Source organism: Triticum aestivum, chromosome 6A, assembly GCF_018294505.1.
Source record: "Triticum aestivum cultivar Chinese Spring chromosome 6A, IWGSC CS RefSeq v2.1, whole genome shotgun sequence".
Lineage (NCBI taxonomy): Eukaryota > Viridiplantae > Streptophyta > Magnoliopsida > Poales > Poaceae > Triticum > Triticum aestivum.
The window spans coordinates 208488377-208513724 of NC_057809.1; the positions used below are offsets into that span (position 1 = coordinate 208488377).

The window sequence follows — 25348 nt, forward strand, 5'->3', positions numbered from 1 at the left end:
GGCTAGAAAAATTATTTATTACTAAACAGGAGCAAAAATCAAGGAATAAAAATAAAATTGGGTTGCCTCCCAACAAGCGCTACCGTTTAATGCCCCTAGCTAGGCATAAAAGCGAAGATAGATCTAGGTATTGCCATCTTTGGTAGGAAATTCTTCAATAAGACACCTATAACTCCTAGGAGTTTATTTCTTTTTATTAATTATCAAACTCCTAGGCACAAAATCGAGAAAATCATTTGTAGCAAAAGGTTCCTTAAGGATAGTGAGAAAGTTGGGGTGTACGCTTATGGATTTGAGGTCCGCATTTCCCTTACTAGAAGTTTCACCCTTATTTTTAGGAACATACATCAATTTGGCAATCTTAGCATTAGAAGGAGTATTTTTTACGGAATAAAAGGTATACCCTAGGTTGGTAATAATATCCTCAATTTTATCAATTCTAGTGGAATCTTGATCTATCTTTTCATTAACCATAGGTTCCTTTTCTTTAAAAAAATTAGGAGCAACTCCTACCTTAGATCCGTATTGGGTAATTTGGTTATGGATATTTCTATCCAAATTTTCAATCAACTCTACGGTGGCAACTTTGTTTTCAATAATTTCAAGCCGTTGCATCACATGTTCCAAAGTTAAAATAGTTTCATTAACCAAAAGATATGGTGGGCCAAACAAATCTATCATAGCATTATAAGAATCAAAAGTATGGCTACCCAAGAAATTTCCTCCGGTAATGGTAGTAGATTGCTTCCTAGTAGATCTATTTTGTGCGTTGCAAATTCTGTACCAAGCATCTTTTAGATTTTCTCCCTCCCTTTGTTTAAAAATAAGAACTTCATTCTCGGGAGACAAAGGAGTAGATAAAGGACTATCCATAACGATGAAGCAAGCAGAAAAGAGGCGAAAGGAAAGAGAGGGCGAATAAAATGGCAAGGGTGAAGTGGGGGAGAGGAAAACGAGAGGCAAATGGCAAATAATGTAATGTGAAGGATAAGAGTTGTGATGGGTACTTGGTATGTCTTGACTTGGCGTAGATCTCCCCGGCAACGACGCCAGAAATCCTTCTTGCTACCTCCTAAGCACTGTGTTGGTTTTCCCTCGAAGAGGAAAGGGTGGTGCAGTAAAGCAGCGTAAGTATTTCCCTCTGTTTTTGAGAACCAAGGTATCAATCCAGTAGGAGACCACGTATGAGTCACCTTGTACCTACACAAACAAATAAGAACCTCGCAACCAACGCGATAAAGGGGTTGTCAATCCCTTCACGGCCACTTGCAAGACTGAGATCTGATAGAGATAACAATAATAATAATAAGATAAATATTTTTGGTATTTTTATGATATAGATTGAAAGTAAAGATTGCAAAATAAAATAGATTAGAAACTTGTATGATGGAAAATAGACCCGGGGGCCATAGATTTCACTAGTGGCTTCTCTCAAGATAGCATAAGTATTACGGTGGGTGAACAAATTACTGTCGAGCAATTGATAGAAAAGCAAATAATTATGAGCATATCTAGGTGTGATCATGTATATAGGCATCACGTCCGTGACAAGTAGACCGACTCCTGCCTGCATCTACTACTATTACTCCACACATCGACCGCTATCCAGCATGCATCTAGAGTATTAAGTTCATAAGAACAGAGTAACGCCTTAAGCAAGATGCCATGATGTAGAGGGATAAACTCATGCAATATGATATAAACCCCATCTTTTTATCCTCGATGGCAACAATACAAAACGTGTTGTTTCCCTTTCTGTCACTGGGATCGAGCACCGCAAGATTGAACCCAAAGCTAAGCACTTCTCCCATTGCAAGAAAGATCAATCTAGTAGGCCAAATCAAACTGATAATTCGAAGAGACTTGCAAAGATAAACCAATCATACATAAAAGAATTCAGAGAAGATTCAAATATTGTTCATAGATAAACTTGATCATAAACCCACAATTCGGATCTCGACAAACACACCGCAAAAGAAGATTACATCAAATAGATCTCCAAGAGAACCAAGGAGAACTTTGTATTGAGATCCAAAGAGAGAGAAGAAGCCATCTAGCTACTAGCTATGGACCCTAAGAACTGAAGTAAACTACTCACACATCATCGGAGGGGCCATGGAGTTGATGTAGAGGCCCTCCGTGATCAATGCACCCTTCGGCGGAGCTTCGGAAAAGGCCCTAAGATGGGATCTCTTGGGTACAGAAGGTTGCGGCGGTGGAAATAGGGTTTCGTGGTGCTCCTGGATGTTTGCGAGGTATATGAATATATATATATAGGAGGAAGAAGTAGGTCGGTGGAGCAACGAGGGGCCCACGAGGGTGGAGGGCGTGCCCAGGGGGGTAGGCACGCCCCCCTGCCTCGTGGCCACCTCGTTGATTGCTTGACGTCCACTCCAAGTCCTCTGGATCACGTTTGTTCCAAAGATCATGCTCTCGAAGGTTTCATTCCATTTGGACTCCCTTTGATATTCCTTTTCTGCGAAACACTGAAATAGGCAAAAAACAACAATTTGGGTCGGGCCTCCGGTTAATAGGTTAGTCCCAAAAATAATATAAAAGTGTAAAATAAAGCCCGTTATCATCCAAAACAGATAATATAATAGCATGGAACAATCAAAAATTATAGATACGTTGGATTCGTGTCACTATTTCTTGATTTCTACCTTCACCTATTCCAGCATCGCGAAGAGCTTGGGAATCGTTTTTCATTATCCCTTGCATGTTATAGTTCATCACGAAGTTCTAGTAACTTGGTGATAGTGACTAGAGAACTCTGTCAATCACTACCTTATCTGGAAGATTAACTCCCACTTGATTCAAGCGATTGTAGTACCCAGACATTCTAAGCACATGCTCACTAGCTGAGCTATTCTCCTCCATCTTGTAGGCAAAGTACTTGTCAGAGGTTTCATACCTCTTAACACGGGCATGAGTCTGAAATATCATTTTCAGCTCTTGGAACATCTCATATGCTCCATGGTGTTCAAAACATTTTTGAAGTCCCGGTTCTAAGCCGTAAAGCATGGTGCACTAAACTATCAAGTAGTCATCATACCGAGCTTGTCAAGCATTCATAACATCTGCATCTGCTCCTGCAATAGGTCTGTCACATAGCGGTGCATCAAGGACATAATTCTTCTGTGCAGCTGTGAGGATAATCCTCAGATCACGGACCCAGTCCGCATCATTGCTACTATCATCTTTCAACTTAGTTTTCTCTAGGAACATATCAAAAATAAAACAGGGGAGCTATATGCAAGCTATTGATCTGCAACATAGATACGCAAATACTATCAGGACTAAGTTCATGATAAATTAAGTTCAATTAATCAAATTACTTAAGAACTCCCACTTAGATAGACATCCCTCAAGTCATCTAAATGATACGTGATCCAAATCAACTAAACTATGTCCAATCATCACGTGAGATGGAGTAGTCATCAATGGTGAACATCTCTATGTTGATCATATCTACTATATGATTCATGTTTGACCTTTCAGTCTTCAGTGTTCCAAGGCCATGTCTGTACATGCCAGGCTCGTCAAGTTTAACCCCAGTATTCCACATGTGCAAAACTATCTTGCACCCGTTGTATGTGAACGTAGAGCCTATCACACCCGATCATCACGTGGTGTCTCAGCACGACGAATTGTCGCAATGGTGCATACTCAGGGAGAACACTTATACCTTGAAATTTTAGTTAAGGGATCATCTTATAATGCTACCACCGTATTAAGCAAAATAAGATGCATAAAAGATAAACATCACATGCAATCAAAATATGTGACATGATATGGCCATCACCATCTTGTGCTTTTGATCTCCATCTCCAAAGCATCGTCATGATCTCCATCATCACTGGCTTGACACCTTGATCTCCATCGTAGTGTCGTGGTCGTCTTGCCAACTATTGCTTCTACAACTATCGCTAAGGCATAGTGATAAAGTAAAGCAATTACATGGCGTTTGCATTTCATACAATAAAGAGACAACCATAAGGCTCCTGCCGGTTGCCAATAACTTTTACAAAACATGATCATCTCATACAATAACGTATATCACATCATGTCTTGACCATATCACATCACAACATGCCCTGCAAAAACAAGTTAGACGTCCTCTACTTTGTTGTTGCAAGTTTTACGTGGCTGCTACGGGATTCTAGCAAGAACCATTCTTACCTACACATCAAAACTACAACGGTGATTTATCAAGTTTGTTGTCTTAACCTTCAACAAGGACCGACCACTGTCAAATTTGATTCAACTAAAGTTGGAGAAACAGACACCCGCCAGCCACCTTTATGCAAAACTAGTTGCATGTCTGTCGGTGGAACCGGTCTCATGAACGTGGTCATGTAAGGTTGGTCCGGGCCGCTTAATCCAACAATACCGCCGAATCAAAATAAGACATTGGTGGTAAGTAGTATGACGATCATCGCCCACAACTCTTTGTGTTCTACTCGTGCATATCATCTACGCATAGACCTGGCTCGGATGCCACTGTTGGCAAACGTAGCATGCAATTTGAAAAAAAATCCTACGCTCATGCAAGATCTATCTAGGAGATGCATAGCAACAAGAGGGGGAGAGTGTGTCTACGTACCATTGTAGACCGAAAGCAGAAGCATGTGACAACGCGGTTGATGTAGTCAAACTTCTTCTAGCTCTGACCAATCAAGCACCGAACGTACGACACCTCCGAGTTCTGCACATGTTCAGCGCGATGACATCCCTTGCCTTCTTGATCTAGCAAGGTTTCAAGAAATTAGATGAGTTCTATCAACACGACGGCGTGGTGACGGTGATGGTGAAGTGATCCGCATAGGGCTCCGCCTAAGCATCGCAAGAATATGACCGCGGTGTAAACTGTGGAGGGGGGCACCGCACACGGCTAAAAATTGATGTTGTGTGCTTGTGAGGCGCCCCCTCCTCACATATATATAGGTGGGAGGGGAGGAGAGGCAGCCAGGGGCGCCCTAGGGTTGGCCGCCGCCCCCTAGGGGCCTTGCCATGCCCTGCGCCCCCTTTCCATGTATGCGTGAAGGGGAAGGAAAGAGGGGGTGAGGGAAGGAAGTGGGAATCCTAATCCATACTTTCCTTGCCCTTCCCCCCTTTCCTTCTCCTCCTCCTATAGCCTTATAGGGCGCACCAGCCCCTTGTGGGCTGGCGTGTTCCTTCACAAGGCCCATATGGCCCATAGGATTGTCGGGGTTACCCGAAACACCTTCCGGTGACCCGATAAGTACCCGATACCCTTCGGAACACTTCAGGTGTCCGAATACCATCGTCCTATATATATGGCCCATCGTCCTATATATCAATCTTTACCTCTCGACCATTTCAAGACTCCTCGTCATGTGCGTGATATCATTTGGGACTCCGAACAACATTCGGTCAGCAAATCACGTAACTCATAAAATACTAAATCATCATCGAACGTTAAGCGTGCGGACCCTACGGGTTCGAGAATTATGTAGACATGACCGAGATGCCTCTCCGGTCAATAACCAATAGCGGAACCTGGATGCTCATATTGGCTCCTACATATTCTATGAAGATCTTTATCGGTCGAACCGTTATGACAACATATGTTATTCCCTTTGTCCATCGGTATGTTACTTGCCCGAGATTCGATCGTCGGTATCCACATACCTAGTTTAATCTCGTTACTGACAAGTCTCTTTACTCGTTCCTAAATACATCATCTTGTAACTAACTCATTAGTTACTTTTCTTGCAAGGCTTATCATGATGTGTATTACCGAGAGGGCCCGGTGATACCTCTCTGATACTCGTAGTGATAAATCCTAATCTCGATCTATGCCAACCCAACAAACACCTTCGGAGATACCTGTAGAGCATCTTTATAATCACCCAGTTACATTGTCACGTTTGATAGCACACAAGGTATTCCTCCGGTATCCGGGAGTTGCATAATCTCATAGTCGAAGGAATATGTATTTAACATGAAGAAAGCAATAGCAATAAAACTGAACAATCAACATGCTAAGCTAATGGATGGGTCTTGTCCATCACATCATTCTCCCAATGATGTGATCCTGTTCATCAAATGACAACACATGTCTATGGTTAGGAAACTTAACCATCTTTGATTAACGAGCTAGTCTAGTAGAGGCTTACTAGGGACACAGTGTTTTGTCTATGTATCCACACATGTATCAAGTTTCTGGTTAATACAATTCTAGCACGAATAATAAACATTTATCATGATATAAGGAAATATAAAATAACAACTTTATTATTGCCTCTAGGGCATATTTCCTTCAGAGACTTCAACCCAGGAAGGGTAACGGTTGCGCGAGTCCATGGAGGGCTCCACCCACGAAGGGTCCATGAAGAAGCAAGCTTGTCTATCCCACCATGGCCATTGCCCACGAAGGACTTGCCTCACTCGGGTAGGTCTTCACGAAGTAGGCGATCTCCTTGCCTTTACAAACTCCTTGGTTCAGATCCACAATCTTGTCGGAGGCTCCCAAGTGACACCTAACCAATCTAGGACACCACTCTCCGAAAGGTAATAGATGGTGTGTTGATGATGAACTCCTTGCTCTTGTGCTTCAAATGATATTCTCCCCAACACTCAACTCTCTCACACAGATTTGGCTATGGTGGAAAGATGATTTGAGTGGAAAGCAACTTGGGGAAGGCTAGAGATCAAGATTCTTGTGGTTGGATTGGAATGTCTTGGTCTCAACACATGAGTAGGTTGTTCTCTCTTAGAAAATGAGTAGCAGAAGTGTAGGCACGTTCTGATGGCTCTCTCTCTGATGGAGAAGGGGGTGGAGGGGTATATATAGCCTCCACAAAAAATCCAACCGTTACACACATTTGACCCAACTCGGTCAGACCGAATAGAAGAACTCGGTGAAACCGATTCAGTTCAAAGTGTGAACGTTAGGAACCTCGGTGGGACTGACATGATCAACTCGGTGGGACCGATGTGCTAGGGCTAGGGCAAAACCTCATCTCGGTGAGACCGATTGCATGAACTCGGTGAGATCGATTTCAGTAAAGAGCAAACAGAGAGTTGGTCAAGCAAACTCGGTGGGACCGATCGCTCATTTCGGTGAGACCAAAATGTTACGAAGGGAAACAAAGAGTTTGCAGGGCCATCTCGGTTAGACCGAGATCCGTATCGGTGTGACCGAATTGTCTAGGGTTTCTGGCAGTGGCTATGTCATCTAAACTCGGTGGCGCCGGATAGATCAAATCAGTGGGGCCGAGTTTGACTTTGGGTTTTTGGACATATTTGGAAATGAGAAAGTGGCTGAGGGTTTTGGAGCAATATCACTAAGCACTTTGAGCAATTAGACCATTAAGCAACACCTCATCCCCTTTTAATAGTATTGGCTTTCCTATGAACTCAATGTGATCTTGGATCACCAAAATTAAAATGAAGAGTCTTGGGCTTTTGCCAATCTTTGTCCTTCACATTTTGAGGGGTCCACATCTCTAGTCCATGCCATGCCAATCACTTAAATTTCTAAAATATTTAACTTGAATGGATATTAGTTCAATGAGCTATATGTTGTTATCAATTACCAAAACCACCCGGGGATTAGTTGCACTTTCAGAAAGGTCTTGTGAAACCTTGGTTTATCTTCTCTCTTCTCATAAGGGCAATCATTGGAGAAGTGGTTGGTTTCTTAACAGTTGTAGCACTTTCTCACATTCTTCTTCTGGAATCTTCCCTTGAATTTTTCTGCGCCAAACTTCTTAACAAAGAGGGCAATGTCTTCATATGAAGGGCTCTCATCAGAGTAAATCTCATCACCATCTTCATCCTCATCATCATCTTCTTCACTTTGTTCTTCCTCACATACTCCCTCCGGTTCATTATATAAGGTGTATTTGTTTTTTGATAAAAATCCACAATATAAGGTGCATTTGTTCTAATTTCTCATAATTTCGATCTTGTCCCTCAAGAAAAAGGAAAGTATTCCTCCCCTGATTGCATGTTTCTCTTCTTATAGAGAAAAACAGGAAATTATCTCTCCCTCGATTGCATGTATCCTTTCCTTTCCTAGCCTAAATGATTTACTTACCGCTAGTCCACGAATTAGACAAGGGTAGTTTTGGCCTAAATTGTCTATAATTATGTGCCTGGTCACCGTGCTGAAAATAATACACCTAACATAAAGGAATGAAGGGAGTACATGCTTGGCCTTCAAAGCAAGATTAATCTTTGATGTTGAGGTACCATGCATGGTAAGATGTTTTGTAGCATTTGCCTTGGATTCTTCAAATAGTTGAAAAGTGTATACGATGTCATTTGGAGTCATTTCCTTGAATCCATGATGTTGCCTTATGTTCCAAACCATTTGGTGATGATACGGAGCAAGAGCATGAAGGAATTTGTCCACGAAAAATCGCTTAGTCAAGTTGAATCAATCTTGTGTCTTGTCACAGTCACAAGACTCGATGTCGGCATTGAGAGTCATGAGGCGCTCAAGGAGCTACTTGGGGGATTCACATTTCTCCATACAAATTTTTTGCAATTGACCCTTGGCAATTTCATACTAAGCAAGCCGGAGAGTGGAGGTACCGGTCTTGGTTCTTACAATGTTGTCCCATAATTCCTTGGCACTTGTGATGTGTATGTAAGGTCCCCTTTGCTTATCATTCATTCCTTTTCTTATGCACATGATTACGGTGTCATTGAGATGCTTGTCATAAATCTCTCTTGCGGTGAGATTCTTTCGGTCGACAGGGTTGTAGCCATGCTCCAGGATGTTCAACATTTCATCATTGGCATACCTAAGATGGTCCTGCATACCAACTCTCCACAAAGCAAAATCAGATCTGTCATCAAGCAAGGGAGGTTTTCCTCCAGGATCATACTTAGGTTTCTCTACTTGAGGTCTAGCATAAAGCCATGGAACACTAGATTGATCATTGCTAGGAGGTTGTTGGCCAAGTGAAGGAGTAGGCACAGTTGGCCTCAAGGCCGCAGCACCCGAAAGTGGTGCGGGCATCGTGGTTAATGTGGCTAACCTCATTGGACCAAAGCCTCAAGAGAAGCATCATGATCCTCCTTTTGCTTAGCAGGGGCTCGTTCCAAATCCTCAGAAGTGAAGGACTTGACTTCCAAAGAAGCCGTGCCCTTCTCCTTCGGATCTGCAACAAGGGGAGTTCCATCGGGGTTCATCTCGCTCTAGGGCAGTTAAGCCACAAGAATAGAGCACGAGGCTCTGATACCAATTTAAAGGATCAAGATGGACCTAGAGGGGGGTGAATAGGTACAATTACAAATTTTAATTTTTACTTAGCAATTTTAGGCACTAATGCAGAATATGAAAGTGAACCTGACAATTGCAAGTGTGATACTAAGAGCTAAGCAAGGTAGACAAGTACCACAAGTATATGAGTAAGAAAGCACAATAAGATACAAGTAAAGACTAAGAGACAATTAACTACAAGTAGGGAGTTAGGGTTACAAATAACCGCAACTCCGAGAGACGAGGATGTATGCCGATGCTCACTTCCTTTGAGGGAAGCTACGTCACCGTTTAGAGAGGTGGGTGTTACCACGAAGGCACGCCAATGCCACGAAGGCTCACCCTATTCTCTCTTTGAGATATCACCACGAAGGCGATTCTCAACCACTAGTGGTAGACCTTGGGGGTGGTCTGCAAACCCTCACAGACTTTCCAGGGGTAATCACAATGGTCGATTCCTCTCCGAAGAACTCCTACCGCCTAGGAGTCTCCAACCTCCAAGAGTAACAAGAACAATGGGGAAAAGCTCAAGACTTGCTCAAATCAAGAATTCCTGTGGTGCAAAGAGGGGGAAGGAGTGGATCTATCACTTGAGTGGACAACTTCTCTCAAATGCTCTCAAATCCCTTAGGGATCTAAGATTTGGTATATGAGTGAGTGAGAGAGAGAGAGTGAAATGTGTTCTTGGGGATGTTCAAAGTGAATGGTCAACCCCCTCACGGAATGGGTGAGAGGTATATATAGAATCCCACAATAAGTGGCCGTTGGAGCCATGTGAGTGCAGCAGTTGTCGGACGTCCGAGGCCTTGGCAGGTACTGGACATCTGACATAACACCGGACATCCGACATATGTACTCTGTTTGTATGGTACCTAGCGTCTGGAAATGACTAGTCGTCCAACATTTTGGCTCATGTTAGTGAGTATCGGATTACTGGAGAACGTCGGTCGTCCGAGGCACCGGACGTCCGACAGTGACCGGAAGACCGACGTTTTGGCTCTGTTAGGGATAGGCCGGATCCGGAAATCCGACGTTTTGGCTCTGCATAGCAAGTACCGGACGTCCGGTGGATACCAGTCGTCCGACTTGTGTCGGTCGTCCGACAGAGGCAGGGTTCAGATGATGAGTGTTAAGAAGATCATTGAGCAAGACTTTCGCGAGAACCCATGTTCCCCTCTTAATAGTGCGGGATCCCTATACTCAAGAACAAACATAAGGGGCCTAAGCCAAATAGACTTGTTTCTTCTTTCTTGAGCAAGATAAGTATTTCCGTAGTCATGATCCACACACACAATCCCGAGGGGACTAAACCTGAGATATACTTGACAAACATTGTTAGTCCCCTATGTGTATATTGTCATCAACAACAAAAAACGATTAAGGGCATGATTCCACTTTCAACCCCACCCGCAAATCTTTCATAAAATGTTGGGACGACTGCAATAACCATTTATAGGAGAATAAATTTTTTAAATCTTTTGGAGATGCTTTGATAGTTGGAGACGCTCAGGTGATGAAAAAACATCGCAACATCGTAAAATTTGTCATTTATGGCACATAGAGGCAAAAATGCAGCTCCAATAGACGATATATATAGTTGGTGATGTAAAAAAGTGGGCGTCCCCAAATTTTGCTCCCAACTACTACATATTTGCAACATCCGTGTGGCTGTCAGCAAAAAACAAAATTGGCTGTGCGCAGCTCCAACCGTTCCGCGAAAGTTTCCCGCCGCCAACCGTCGTTTCGCCATGGACGACCACTCCAATGCTATCGCAGACGATGCCGGCCTCAACGCTCCTCTCGCCCACCCCGCAGTGGTCCTGTCATGGTTCCCATTGGTGGTGGCTCCAAGCCGAAGTCATCGGTCCACCGCATAGGTCTTGTGCCACAGCGGTTTGCTGCCACCGGTGGGTGGGGTGCATCCGGTAACACCAAAGATGCCAAGGTTGCCCCAAAGCCACACACGTCTGCTACTGTTGGCACCAGGAAGAGGTCTCCGTAGGATGTATCAATCATGGTCGGTGTCAGAAATAAGAAGAAGAAGGTTGCCCCTGCCGACGACTTCTTCCGCAGCCGCCACCGCATCTTACGAATAACATAGCCTCTCCTCCCTAGCCTACCCACCACCAGGAGCTCATGAACGTCTTGGAGCCGTCCTCACCGGTTACGATGACCGTCGGTGTCCCCACCATGTTTGACTAGATGACCGAAAGGTAAAAAACAAAACTTCTCTGATTTTTTTCATTAGTTGTCATGAGATTGTGCATATATGTATGCAATTGAGATGTGATGTTTTGTGTGTGTTGTTGAAATTTTTGTGTATGTACTGTGGATGAGCAAATTCTTGCAATTCACAAATGTTGCATGTCAAGATTTATCTCCAAAAATCCCCTTTTCAAGAATATGAAACACAATATGAGCACCATCTAGACATGGAAGATGACCTTTTTTAAAGCAAATCCCAAGGGAAGAAATGGGAACTACAACACCCAAGAAGACACATTTTTATGTCAAGCTTGGAAGGAAATTGGTCTTGATTCTGTCGTTGGTGTTTATCAACTAATGACCGCATACTGTGATTGCATCTATGCATACTTCCCTGAATGCAACACTAGTGGCATCCATCGAACGCAAGCTTCCCTCCATCATTGATGGCGAGCTATATCGTCAGATTGTCAAAAGCGGGCGATTAGCTTGACACAACTTTGATGTATGAACCCAAGTGGTCGGAATTACCTAAATAAGGTCAATGTTTGTTCAAATTTGTCCAAACAATCCTTTATGTCTTCAATGGATTGATTGCTAATTCTTTTCTTGATTGTGATATGAAGGTGAAAAATTGTCAAGAATTATTCAAGGGGCGAGGGAAAAAAGGCACAAAGAAGGGCAAAACATCCACTCTGTGTTAGTGTTATTCGGAGCTTGAGTGTGAGAAGAAGTAGAAGAACCGTGAGTTCCACAAAGTGCCACAAAAGAAGAAGAGCTTGGTTGGAGATGCAACACAAGTTGGTGACGACGACGATGATGCATCGAGTGCGGAGGAAGGAAAAATAAACCCCACTCCCAACTGGGTTGCTCCTAGGAAGAGGCCTGACAAATGAAAGAGTGGCAAGGAGAAGTTGCAGAATGGATGAGACAATGATGTGAAGGAGTAATTGGAAGCATAGTGGCAATACGAAAAGAGATGGCTGAAAAAGGAAAGAATGAAAAGGCCCAAGAAATGGCGGAGAGGAAGGTGGCAACCGAGAATAAGAGGGAGGCGGCCGAGGAGAAGAGGGCGACAACCGAGAAGAAGATAGCGGAGGCGGAAGAGAGGAAGAAAGTAATGAAGGCAATGGTCAAGAGTAGGAAGAGGAGCAAAATTTCATGACAATGGACATGAGTAATCTCGATGGGAAGGCAAGAAAATACTTTGAGATGCACTGTGATCAAGTATTAGCGACAAGGTCTATGGGAGGCTACGGGATGGGAGAGTTTGGCCTGGGAGGATTGATAGGTGTTATGGGCGGCATGGGAGAGATGGGTGGTGCCAGGGGGCATGGGTGGTGTCATGGGTGGAATGGGAGCAATGGGTGGCGGCACATGAGCCATGGGTGACGACATGGGAGCAATGAATGGCGACAGTGATGGCAACGATGGTAATAGAGTGGAAGGAAGCCATGAACAGGAAACAAGTGATTGAGGCAATGAGATATTTGAGAGGGCTATGTATTTCATATATGCACCTTTGTTTGAGTTTGTCATGCGCAATTCTTGTAGTTTGAATTTGAACTTTAATTTCATATGATGTTTGATTATGTTTGTTGCGATTTCGTAAGTTTTATCATGTCATGTTTGATTTCGATATTTAGCAATTGTGGAGAGAAAACCAGTCGCCAAGGAGGTTTTTTTTACATCACCTGTTAAATCAATGACAACCATATTCGATGTAAAATCTTCTTTTTCCTACCCTATAATACTTTTTACATTGCCAATTTTTACATCACCTAGTCTAAAAAAAATTAGATCACTTGTTGGGGATATTTTTTTAGAACTATCACTCGACCCCTTATTCCTAGTGGGCCTCGTATAAGAGGTGTTAAGAGTTTTTCTTTTTCTTTTTCTTTTTTGAGGACTATCACTTGTTGAAGTTTTTTTTAAAGAATTATCACTTGTTTTTGTTTTGTTTTGAGAAAATGAGAATTATCACTTGTTGGAAGATGCTCTTGCATATGAGAGGTTTGGGCCTCCGCGTTGCCCTTATTCCTGGTGGGCCTCGTATTGTATATTTGCGAGTTAATATGCATAACCCTCGACCCCTCGAAGCCTAAAAAAAAGCATAACCCTCAAAGAGAGAAGAAATTCCCCGAAATGGCGGCGTCCGGCGAGGGAGCGTCGCTGCCGTCTCCGGCAGGTGGCGAGGACAGCCGCCGCCGTCGTGTGAGCTACTTCTACGAGCCCACGATCGGCGACTACTACTACGGGCAGGGCCACCCGATGAAGCCCCACCGCATCCGCATGGCGCACTCGCTAGTTATCCACTATGGTCTGCACCGCCTGCTCGAGCTTTCACGCCCCTTCCCTGCCTCGGAAGCCGACATCAGCCGCTTCCACTCCGACGAATATGTCTCCTTCCTTGCCTCCGCGACCGGCAACCCGACCATCCTCGACCCCCGCGCCGTCAAGCGCTTCAACGTCGGGGAGGACTGCCCCGTCTTTGACGGACTCTTCCCCTTCTGCCAGGCCTCCGCCGGTGGCAGCATCGGCGCCGCCGTCAAGCTCAACCGTGGCGACGCCGACATCACCGTGAACTGGGCCGGCGGGCTCCACCACGCCAAGAAGGGCGAGGCCTCTGGGTTCTGCTATGTCAATGACATCGTCCTCGCCATTCTTGAGCTTCTCAAGTTCCACAGGGTACTTTTTTTCTTACTATTCTTCGTGAGGGGGTATTCGTACTTTTAGCCTTGTTCGCCTTCACACCTGATTTGTTTGGATGGATAAGCTCATAGGTTGTGTAACTGGTTCTTAGGGTTTAGATTCAGATGCGTATTGCAAAGGATGTGATTATTTGGGAGCATTGAAGTTCGGGAAACTGTTTTGGTGCCTGATTGGAGGGTGCTAGGCCTTAATGGTTTCCGGTTGCTTCGAATGCAGGACGGTCAAAAGAAAATTTGTAGATCCTCTCGTGTTTTTTTAGTGGAGATCTTCTGGTGTGAAGCAGCCTGCATTCGAAGCAGTCTGCGTGGTCTTTCACAGAGATTGAAGCAGCCTTTCTCATCGCTAATATAGCCACTGTTGTGAAATACTAGGTGTGGGTTCTCTGTGTGTATCTGTATATGGCTAAATCATCAGTAGTGTGGATGCAAAGCTGTGCATCCATCTTCCTTGTGATTTGCAGCTAATTTGAACAAGTGGCTATGCATCGTTCTGATGTAGAGGCCGGGGATCCCCCTTTTCAAAAAAATAATAATTCATGAAGTGTATAATGTGGTAATGTTGCTGCTCATAGTTTTTCCATTAGCTGATATGTCGATTTTGGACTTAGCAGCATTAGCTCATGGATGTGAGAAATGATGGTTCTAGTCTAATGTTCTATCAGTTTGCAAGTTTATTTCTGTGGGGATACCGTTGGTTGATATAGTTGTTTTAGTAGGTGTAAATATTCATGAAATATGTTGGGCATTGGGTTTTGCTGGCAAGAATTTTTATTAGGCATGTGTCTCTGTACACAACGAGGTTTGATCATTTTAGACTGCGAGTCTGCTGTTGACTAGTTTTGGAGCTTTGTAAGCAAGTTGCTCCTCTACTATGTTTGTCCAGTTTGCTGCTCGTGTGATTGGCATGCACCTTACCATTATCTGTCTGGAAATGATGCCTCCTGAAATATCATCACCCCTTTCGTTTTAAAATCAACAGTATGTTCTCTCATGTTCAATAAAGCAGGGTACATGTATTCTAAGCTTGTCAAGCATTATTGTCCATGTTTAAGCTTTTTGAGCTTGTAGGATATGCCACTATGCCAGCATTTTGTCTTTGCCTTTCGAAAGTACACTGTGCTGCTGTGGTGCAATCAAATAATGTTCCTGCTGAGTTTTATGATGATCATCTTAATTTCTTATGGCTAACATTTTTTGTCTGTTTCAGCGTGTGCTATATGTAGACATTGATGTTCACCATGGAGATGGTGTGGAGGAGGCCTTCTTCACTACAAACCGAGTCATGACGGTTTCTTTCCACAAGTATGGAGACTTCTTTCCTGGAACTGGACATATAACTGATGTTGGAGCGGGTGAAGGGAAACATTATGCTGTAAATGTCCCCTTGAGTGATGGTATTGATGATGACACCTTCCGTGATCTGTTCCAATGCATCATTAAAAGAGTAATGGAGGTCTATCAGCCAGAGGTAGTTGTTCTCCAGTGTGGGGCTGACTCTTTGGCTGGAGATAGGTTAGGCTGCTTCAATCTGTCTGTGAAAGGCCATGCAGACTGTCTCCGTTTTCTCAGGTCGTTCAATATTCCTATGATGGTTTTGGGAGGTGGAGGTTACACCATCAGAAATGTTGCTCGCTGTTGGTGCTATGAGGTTTACATCTCCCTCCCTCTACACACATGACTAAATTTGTTGCATGATAGTTATTAGAACTGATAGTATTTGGGTTAATTGCAATGCAGACTGCAGTTGCTGTTGGCGTTGAACCTGATAACAAGTTGCCTTATAATGACTATTACGAGTACTTTGGCCCTGACTATAATCTTCATATTCAACCAAGAATTGTGGAAAATCTGAATACTACAAAAGACTTGGAGAATATAAAGTAAGTAAACTCTATCTATAATGTGTTCACATTCTTTTGCTGGAAGTTGTTCCAGAGGATTCTATGCAGACTACTGCCAATGATGATCTATGCTGGATTTTCAGTATTTAATTGTAATTCAGTATGTTTGTCTTCTAAAAATATATTGTTCAGCTGCACACTTAATTCACTACTGCTATAAAATGGTTGAATTTCTCAGTTACGATTATTTTCTTTCTTCCATGCACGATTTGGTTCCTTTTTCCTTGGCCTGTTCCTGGGCTCTTGTAATTCTAGTTCTCAATATTGTATAATGTCATAACAAGATTCCAACTCCTTGCATTTCATGGCTAGGGTACATTTGCTCATTTTTTGCTATACATGTTTCTAGCTTTGGAGGATGACCTTTCCATGTGATATGGCTAATTTTTGTGTGGGAATCTGCAGGAACATGATATTGGATCATCTTTCAAAATTAGAACATGTCCCAAACGCTCAATTCCATGAAAGACCATCAGATCCTGAAGGTCCAGAAGAGGTTCGTTTTTTTTTTCGTTGTCATTAATTCCTTCTGATTCACACTGTCTTGCTTTGTCATGCATGTGTATTTATTTGATGCTTTCCTTATATAGAAGGAGGAGGATATGGACAAGAGACCAGCTCAGCGCAGCAGATTATGGAGTGGAGGAGCTTATGATTCTGACACAGAAGATCCTGACAACATGAAAACTGAGGCTAACGACTTATCTGCCAACTCTATCATGAAGGTTAGCCCTTCTGCGCCAAAGCATTTATGCCATCCATCTTGCCTGCTACTACCTCCGTTCACAAATACTCACTCCGTTCCTAAATACAAGTCTTTGTAGAGATTCCACTATGAACCACATACAGATGTATATAGATGCATTTTAGAGTGTAGATTCACTCATTTTGCTCCGTATGTGGTCCATAGTGGAATCTCTACAAAGACTTATACTCCCTCCGTTCCTTTATATAAGGTGTATTCTAAAGGAACGGAGGGAGTATAAGATGTTCTAACTTATTTGTTGATCAGATGTATATAGACATGTTTTAGTCTGTTTGTTCACTTATTTCAGTCCGTATGTAATCCATATTGAAATATCCAAAACATCTTATATTTGTGAACGGAGGGAGTACTATACTAGTGGTGACTATTTGTTCTCTTTCAATGATGTGAAACTCTTAACTATTTTGATTTGGAGATTAAGTTTGACTTGACAAAAAGTTCAATGTTGTTGGTGCAGGATGCATCAAATGATGATTTGTAGACTGGCTCCCCGAATTACTGTTTACTCCTGGGTTTTTTACGTGCATGGTGAAGAGTGGGGAAGTGTTTGAAGATACTAATCTCTGTACCCCCACCTGACCATTTTGTAAACCCGTGTTGTGAAACAGTTAATGCTTCGGGCACCCCTAACATTTCCGCTTTCATTCGGCACATCGACATGTTTATGCTGGAACTATTCGTGCATTCGTATGGATTTGTATTCCTCCATTTGGTTTAATCTGTACTCTACCCCGGGATAGCATGAGTCATGATTTTTTGTTTGTGGTCCAAGCATTCCTGGTTACATCTAGGGGGTGGATTAACGAGACTCGTTAAGCTTGTGCTCATTAAGCTCGTTAAGATTAACGAGCGAAAAAACCCTGCTTGGATCGGTTAGTTTGAAGTTCGTTAAGCGAGCGAGCGCTTGTTAACAAATTATAATGTGTTACGGTCTACATGATGAGTGTAGGTATGGTCTTTAAAATGAAATATGGTGACTACAAAAGAAAATGCACTAGTTCGGTTAAGATGTTACAATAAGTTTGTCATTATAAAATAAAAATATGTGTTGTGTTGTTATTGACGAGCTTAATGAGCTACTCGTGAAATTGTTAACTCATTCATTAAACTTGTTAGGCTTAACAAGTCAAAATCAATGATTGGCTATGTTCATTAAAAACCGAGATATGATAACGAGTCAGACTATCGAGTGCTTATTAAGCTCACCAGCTACAAGCTTTTGGTCATCAATGATAAATGAACAGGCATCCATTGGCATCGCCTACAAATCAAAGCATTTGAAAGGCACATTTTGCAATAAGAGAATCGACAATGACCAGCAAAGAAACATTTAGGGCAACTCTACCAGTCCGACCTAATTCGTCCACGCGTGTTCGTTCTGGTCAAAACAGACAGAAGCGTCAGCCCAATGCGCCGATCCAAATCCAAAACGCATTCGCTCGGTATCCGTCTGGACGCATTTCAGGCCCAAATTTGCGTCTGGTTTGCGTCTGCGCAGACACAAAACAGACACGACGCACGTTCTCTCAGTGTCGGCCGCCCAACTACCGCCCACGGTCATATTAAACGCGACCACCTACCTTGGACTTCACTCTATTTTTCACGTGCTTTTTTTGCTCGTAGCTCTCCATCCACTCACCGGAACACTTACCGGAATTGAGCAAGTGATATATCGGTGGAAAGCTGCTGTAAACACGCAAATTTTCCGTGTTGATCGTTTTTTCATACTTGCAATGATTTTAGAAAATTTCATCTAAAATTCATTCAATATAGTAGTTGAACTTCATGTTGTTTTCACGTTGAACTCCTGTGACGTACTTTCGTTTATAATTTTCGCATCCATTCGTTAGTGTTACACAAATGATATTCTTTTTGTACAAACCACTCTTACAATAATTTTTTTAACTTTCTCTGACGGAGAACTTGAACTTATAACAAAAAAAAAAAAATAGCCTTTGCTTTTTTTTATTCTTGTTTAATACAAATGCACACCGTGTAGTACGTGAACTTCTGCCAGTTATCAATCTAAACTTCTCTCGGTTACGGAAAAATATCTGAGTTTTTTTATGAATTTTAACCTGATTTTCTTAATATTTTTTTATGAATTTTGAAGCGCTCTATTTTTAAAAGTTGAACTTTTTGTTTTTTATCTTGTTTCCATTCTTTATTAACGAGGAAAATATGAGTTCACTATAATCATCAAACTTCTTCATCTTTTTAATCTGAACTTCTTGGTTTTATTTCTTAATCCTTTTTTATGAAATTTTGAAGCGCTCTATTTTTAAAAGTTGAACTTCTTGTTTTTTATTTTTGAACTTCTTGTTTCCATTCTTTAATAACGAGGAAAATCTGAGTTTTTTATAATCATCAAACTTCTCCATCTTTTTAATATGGACTTCATGGTTTTTTCTTAATCTTTTTTATCAAATTTTGAAGTGCTCTATTTTTCGTAAAGATGGAGCCATGATGTTGTTTTAATATGGGCTTCTCAGGTATTTTTAGAAAATGGGGAAATCATTTTTTGTAAACCCTTTTTTATATGTTCCATTATTTTAATTTGAACTTCTTCATTTTATTCTTTAGCAATGAGAAAAAAATCTAAGTTTTTTCTTCACATCGAACTTCTCCATTTTTAAAATTTGGACTTCTTGTTTTTTTCGTAATGGAAAATATCCTAGTAGTTTTAGTAAACATCGAACCGCTCCATTATTTTACTTTGAACTTCAAGAGTTTTTTATTTAGAAATGGTGAAAATCCTTTTGTACTTTTAGTTTTCAAATTGAACTTCGTACTTTTCTTTTTCTAGAAAACAGGAAGAATTGAGTTTTTTGTATGTATTGAACTGCTTTGTTATTATTAATGTGAACTTGGTGGCTTGATTATTTAGTCTCAAGGGAAATCGTTTCTTACTAAATAAAAATTGAACCGCATCGTTATTTAATTTTGAACTTCTAGGGTCTTCTTTTAATATACAAATTGAACCACATTGGGCTGCCAGGATGAACTTCTCTCCTTTTCTGCTCCCAGAGAGAAAGCGGTGCATTGGTGAATAATAATCTTATGTTGAACAACTTGCAGACTAGTCTTTTTTGCTAACTCTTTCTCTACATAAAACGGGTAAAATCACGGAAAATGACATCATTTTTTATTGTGGTCTTTTTTGCTCACTGCTTCTCTACGTAAAAATGGAAATCAAAGGATATTTTCCACCATAAAAAACATTTTTCAAATTTACGAGCTTGTCATGAGCCTGTGCAACCTATAGACTAGTCTTTTGTTTTGTATTTTTCATTTATTGAACTACCTAACTCCGCGAATTTGTACTTCAAATTATTTGTTTGTTTAGCATCATTTTTTGCGGCGCCCATCTTTTTCTACACTCTTTTTTTATGTGAATTTAACATTTTGAACCTCCCAAAAATCGGCTTGCTAACTCTTTTTTGATGAATGCTTTTTCTCTAAGCAATTTTTAACAGTAAGATGCATTCTTCTTGAAATACAATGGTTGAACTCTCTATACAATAATATTTGAACTTCTAGATTACTTTAAAAAATACATACTCCTTTAGGTGTATGTAAGCAATATGGTTTACACAATCTTCCTTACATCAAATCACGCGAAAGAACATGCATGAATGGAAAAAGGGGAAGGAGTTACAAGGTCCATAACATACTTTTTTTGGTATCTTTTCTGAAGGTTCTGCACAATAAACTTAACAAGTTACAAAATCCAAGCTATGAAATGAAATACACTAATCCAAGCTATGATCGGTCTAAAAGGCTACCATAAAGTTATAACACAGTTATCGCTAGCCCACTAGGACTTTGCAACATCCTCACGTCCAAAATGCTTTGATACTTGTTACCATTGACCTGCAGCAGTTGGCTCGCTGTCCATTTTACTAACACAGTAACATACTAACATGACAGATGTCAAAAGAAAAAACACAGTAACATGACAGACACACATACACATGCCCACACAGTGGGATATGCTTGAAGCTAGCACAAAGTTGACGACGATGGGAATTCAAAAGTGGGACGACGATGACGGTCGTGACCTGACATCCACCCTGGTGGACTGGTGGAAGAACTCGACGCAGTCGGAGATGGCCTTGTCGTAGTGCGTGTTGTTCACCGACTACAAGTTGGAGCTGCCGCACGATGGCCTCTTGGGCGCCACAGCCATGACGTCCTGGCCATCGCCCTTGGAGTTGGCGGAGAAGGTGACCTTGGGCGGTCGCGACGGGAAGGCGAACAGGCCCACCAACAAACCCGTCCATGACCCTGGAAGGCCACCTTGGTGCCGGTCTCCCGCCATGGACGTAGTGCGCCTTGCTGCCGTGGTTGTGGTGGTGAGACGACGCCCCCGCCGCCGCTTTCTTCCGGTAGCTCGAGCTCCTCTCTTGCGGCCTCGACATTCAAAGTCCTAGTGGACATAACAAGGGGATGGCGACTAGCAGAAACAACTCCACGGGCATCTTTGTTCGACCTGCCACGAGAACTCTATTTGACCTGTCAATGTGTACAATCCCGATGACCCAAGAAGATCAACAGAAGCAAAGAGAACTCTGTTTGACTTGCCCACATCTAAACTGTTGGATGTCTACGACAATCACAAAAGAGAACATCTGCACCATACTGTTAGTTTCTTCTTCTTGTGTAATATATATTGAGCTGTTGCAAGAAATCAGAAGAATTAAACACTGCTAGAGTTTTTTGTAGGACAAAGATGCAAGCAGTGCCAGTAGGCATTGGAGCATCGAAATGCAAGTGCTACGGCGTGCGTGCGAGGATTGGAGATGGCTGGTCGCCGATGCGTAGGAACAGGGGTTAACACATTTTTTAAAACATCTTCGGTCAAGATTGTGAAGTTTAGTTAACACATTTTTCACATGAGCAACACATCCATATGTTGGAGCATGTTCGCCAGCTAGTTCAAAGAGAAAAAACTGCTAAACAAATTTAGCCATATTAGTTGGATGGCATAGCTTTGCACACACGAGAGGATTTTCATGGGATCACTACTCACGACTGTTTTCGGAGAGGAACCTGGGATGCCACGAAGCACCGTGCGCTGCAGCTAGGAGAGGTGCGGGGAAGGTCAGAGAGAGTTAGCAGGGAAGGTCAGAGAGAGTTGATGGGGAGGGACGATGCTCACCATGGCTGGCTTCTGGCGACACATGAAGAGAAGAACTCGGGGGGAGGAGCATGGGAGATCAGACGGTGACAGGTAGTGTACCTCCAGCTTGGATCTTGGCGTGGCACCAGCGCTCAGGTGGTCAACACCGACGGCGCACAGGGAGACAGGCGGCGTCGTGCAGGTGGTTGGGGCGGCGCCGCGCATGTGGTCGGAGTCAGCGACGCGCATGGAGCCAGGCCGACGGCGGGCATGTGGTCGGGGCGGCGACGCGTGTGTGGTCGCGGGTGGTCGGGGCAGTGGGGTGGGGCACCTACGACAGGGGGTGGGGTCCGGGGCGGGGCAGAGCATTGGCGGCGGGTGGGGAAGGGGTCACCGGTTGGGGATCGAGGCGAGCGAGGTGGGGATCGAGGCACGGGAGGTGCGGGATACACAATCGTTTTTTTTCGATGGAGTTCCGGAACACCACCGCGGCTCCTGTATAGGGCGCTGTGATCCAAATAACTATTCTAATCCTGAGATTAGAATAGTGTTAATATATATAGGATAGCACTATTCTAATCCCAGGATTAGAATAACTATTTGGATCACGTCAGCCCTATACAGGTGCGCTCGAGGAACTCCCGAGATCCCGAACCCGCTGAGAAAAAGAAAAAGAAAAAAGACCTCCTCACGCCCTACTCTAACCTCCCGCTGAGGGAGTCCTGGATTAGGGGGTCTCCGAACAGCCGGACTATATCCTTTGGCCGGACCGTTGGACCATGAAGATACAAGATTGAAGACTTCATCCCGTGTCGAGATGGGACTCTCCTTGGCGTGGAAGGCAAGCTAGGCAATACGGATATGTATATCTCCTCCCTTGTAACCGACCTTGTGTAACCCTAGCCCCCTCCGGTGTCTATATAAACCGGAGGGTTTAGTCCATAGGACAACATACAATCAAACCATAGGCTAGCTTCTAGGGTTTAGCCTCTACGATCTCGTGGTAGATCAACTCTTGTAATACTCATATCATCAAAAATAATCAAGCAGGATGTAGGGTATTACCTCCATCAAGAGGGCCTGAACCTGGGTAAACATCGTGTCCCCTGCCTCCTATTACCATCCGCCTTAGACGCACAGTTCGGGACCCCCTACCTGAGATCCGCCGGTTTTGATACCGACATTGGTGCTTTCATTAAGAGTTCCACTGTGTCGTCATCATAAGGAGGGATGGCTCGTCTCGTTGTCAAGGACAACATCACCTCTGGGGGAGCCCTGGCTGTAGGCCAAACTCTCCGACTAGGCGGCTTCGTCATGACCGCCCGCTCAGCTGCTGCGCCGACGATGACTTCTCGGGTCATCGAAAATAGCCTCCACATCGGCTCGAAATTCGCCGAGCAGATGGATCCAATGGAGCTCTCCTCTTTGAACGAGCTCTTGGATCGCATCGCTACTCTAGGAGTCACTATGGACTATGATCGAATCGGGCTTAAACCCGACCAAAGGAAGATTAACTCTCCGCCGGTCACCCATCAGATAGCGGTGGTGGAGGAGCAATGCAGCGATTCTCCCTCTATCCTGAGGACGAACTATGTTCTGATTCTCGAGCTCTCCGAGCCGGATACCCGCTCACGGGAGGAGATCGCCCTAACCCTGAACCTAGAATCAGGCTGCATACCAAACCTACGGGGCAACATCCCGGAGCCCAAACTTCCAAGATTGAAAACTCCCCTGCCCCGGGGTCTCAGATTGGGTCAAGGTCCGGACTTAAATCCACCCACCCACCTAGATACAAACGATCTTTCCCACATTAGGCAAGCGCCCCAAGAGACAGTACACCACTATTGAGCCAGATTCCTCCTTGTAATGAACAAGGTCAAGGACTGTCGCGAGGAAGACGCAATTTCGTTCTTTTGCAACAATTGCACGGACAAGGGAATCCTCCACGCCATAAGTCGCCGTGGCATAGCACACTTTGCTGACTTGGCGGCCATAGTATGGAAGTACTGTGCGATGGAAAGCGCCTGGAAAACCCAAACACAATTTTGGGACAATCCGGCTCTGACAAAACCCCCAGTCCGAACTAAAAGGGTGCACTCTCATAAGTCGCCCGACTCAATTACAAAGAAGCAAAAGCCCACTACAGGGCATGGAACCGTATTGGAAGGATGGCTTAACGGGCCCTGCAAAATTCATAGTACAGCAGATACCATACCAACACATAGCCTTAGAGCATGTCGGGTACTCCGGCAGGTGGCCAAGAGCGGTGAGGATCTCCTCATCCAAAAAACCCCAGAACACCTTCCCATGGATAACAACATAGTATTGAAAGTCTTCGAGACCTTCGCCTCAAATAATAGGCGTAAGCGAGCACTCCGCAGCCTTGCCGAAGTCTACCACGCGGCAGCAATAAATCCATGGAGCGACACGACTATCACCTTCAATGCCAGTGACGAACCTAAATTCTGAACAACCCGAGCACCAGCCGCTTTGGTCCTCAGTCCAATTGTGGACGGCTTTCGGCTCACTAAAGTGCTCATGGACGGCCTCTTTTATAAGGAGACTCTTCAAAAAATGGAAATAGACAACAACCGTATTGAGCAAAGCAACACGACATTCCGAGGAATTATCCCTAGTCAGGAGGCACGTTGCGCTGGGAAAATCACACTAGATGTGGTATTCGGCACTCCGAAGAATTACAGGTCCGAAGAAATCACATTCCAAGTGGCCCCGTTCAATAGCGGATACCACGCCCTTCTAGGGCGGGAGGCATTCATGATTTTTCAAGCCATACCCCATTACGGGTACATGAAGCTCAAAATGCCCGGGCCCAATGGAATCATCACTCTAGCTAGTGATCCGGACATAGCACTCCGCGCCGAGAACAAAACAGCCGCACTGGCCCTCGAGGCATTATCCGAAGCCCTTGTGGCGGAGAAGTTAACCACGTTGCGCTCCACAATGGACAGGGACGACGTGATACTAGACAAAAAGATCCAAGTCCACCTCCTTTAAACTAGCGGATGAAATAGTCAGATTCCAAGTCCATCCAACGGACCCCATAAAAACAACATCCATCGGGGCACAGTTAAGCCCCGCCATAGATGCCGCACTACGGGAGTTCCTGTGCGAGAATTGGGACATATTCGCCTGGCATCCTTCAGACATGCCAGGAATCCCACGCAGGCTGGCCGAGCATAGCCTTAACATTCTAAAAGGATTCAAGCCGGTCAAGCAGACTCTTCGTCGTTTCTCTGAACCTAAGCGACAAGCCATGGGAGAGGAGCTAGCCAACTTACTGGAGGCCAGATTCATTAGAGAAATAAAGCATCCGGACTGGCTAGCAAACCTGGTGATGGTGCCAAAGGAAAAATCCTGGCGCCTATGCGTCAACTTCAAGGA

General features: G+C 43.7%; 2 protein-coding genes across 4 annotated transcripts; one reads left to right on the forward strand and one right to left on the reverse strand.

Moving 5' to 3' along the window:
* The first annotated feature begins 13529 nt into the window (after positions 1-13529).
* On the forward strand, positions 13530-17556 carry LOC543173 (histone deacetylase 6). Its single transcript, XM_044546927.1, has 6 exons — positions 13530-14134; positions 15365-15805; positions 15895-16037; positions 16464-16554; positions 16649-16783; positions 17282-17556. The coding sequence occupies exons 1-6, from the start codon at positions 13592-13594 to the stop codon at positions 17303-17305; spliced, it is 1377 nt and encodes a 458-aa protein (XP_044402862.1). The 5' UTR covers positions 13530-13591; the 3' UTR covers positions 17306-17556.
* A 3109-nt stretch (positions 17557-20665) lies between these two features.
* LOC123127284 (uncharacterized) lies at positions 20666-22293 on the reverse strand. Of its 3 annotated transcripts, none has more exons than XM_044546929.1 (3): positions 21986-22293; positions 21857-21901; positions 20666-21330 (listed from the first exon to the last, which is right to left on the reverse strand). In XM_044546929.1, exons 1-3 carry the CDS (start codon positions 22193-22195, stop codon positions 20959-20961), a joined length of 627 nt encoding a protein of 208 aa, XP_044402864.1. In that variant the 5' UTR covers positions 22196-22293; the 3' UTR covers positions 20666-20958. The 3 variants fall into 3 exon arrangements, with proteins under 3 accessions (XP_044402864.1, XP_044402863.1, XP_044402865.1); XM_044546928.1 differs by having other exon boundaries at positions 21857-21907; XM_044546930.1 differs by lacking the exon at positions 21857-21901.
* Between the last annotated feature and the right edge of the window lie 3055 nt (positions 22294-25348).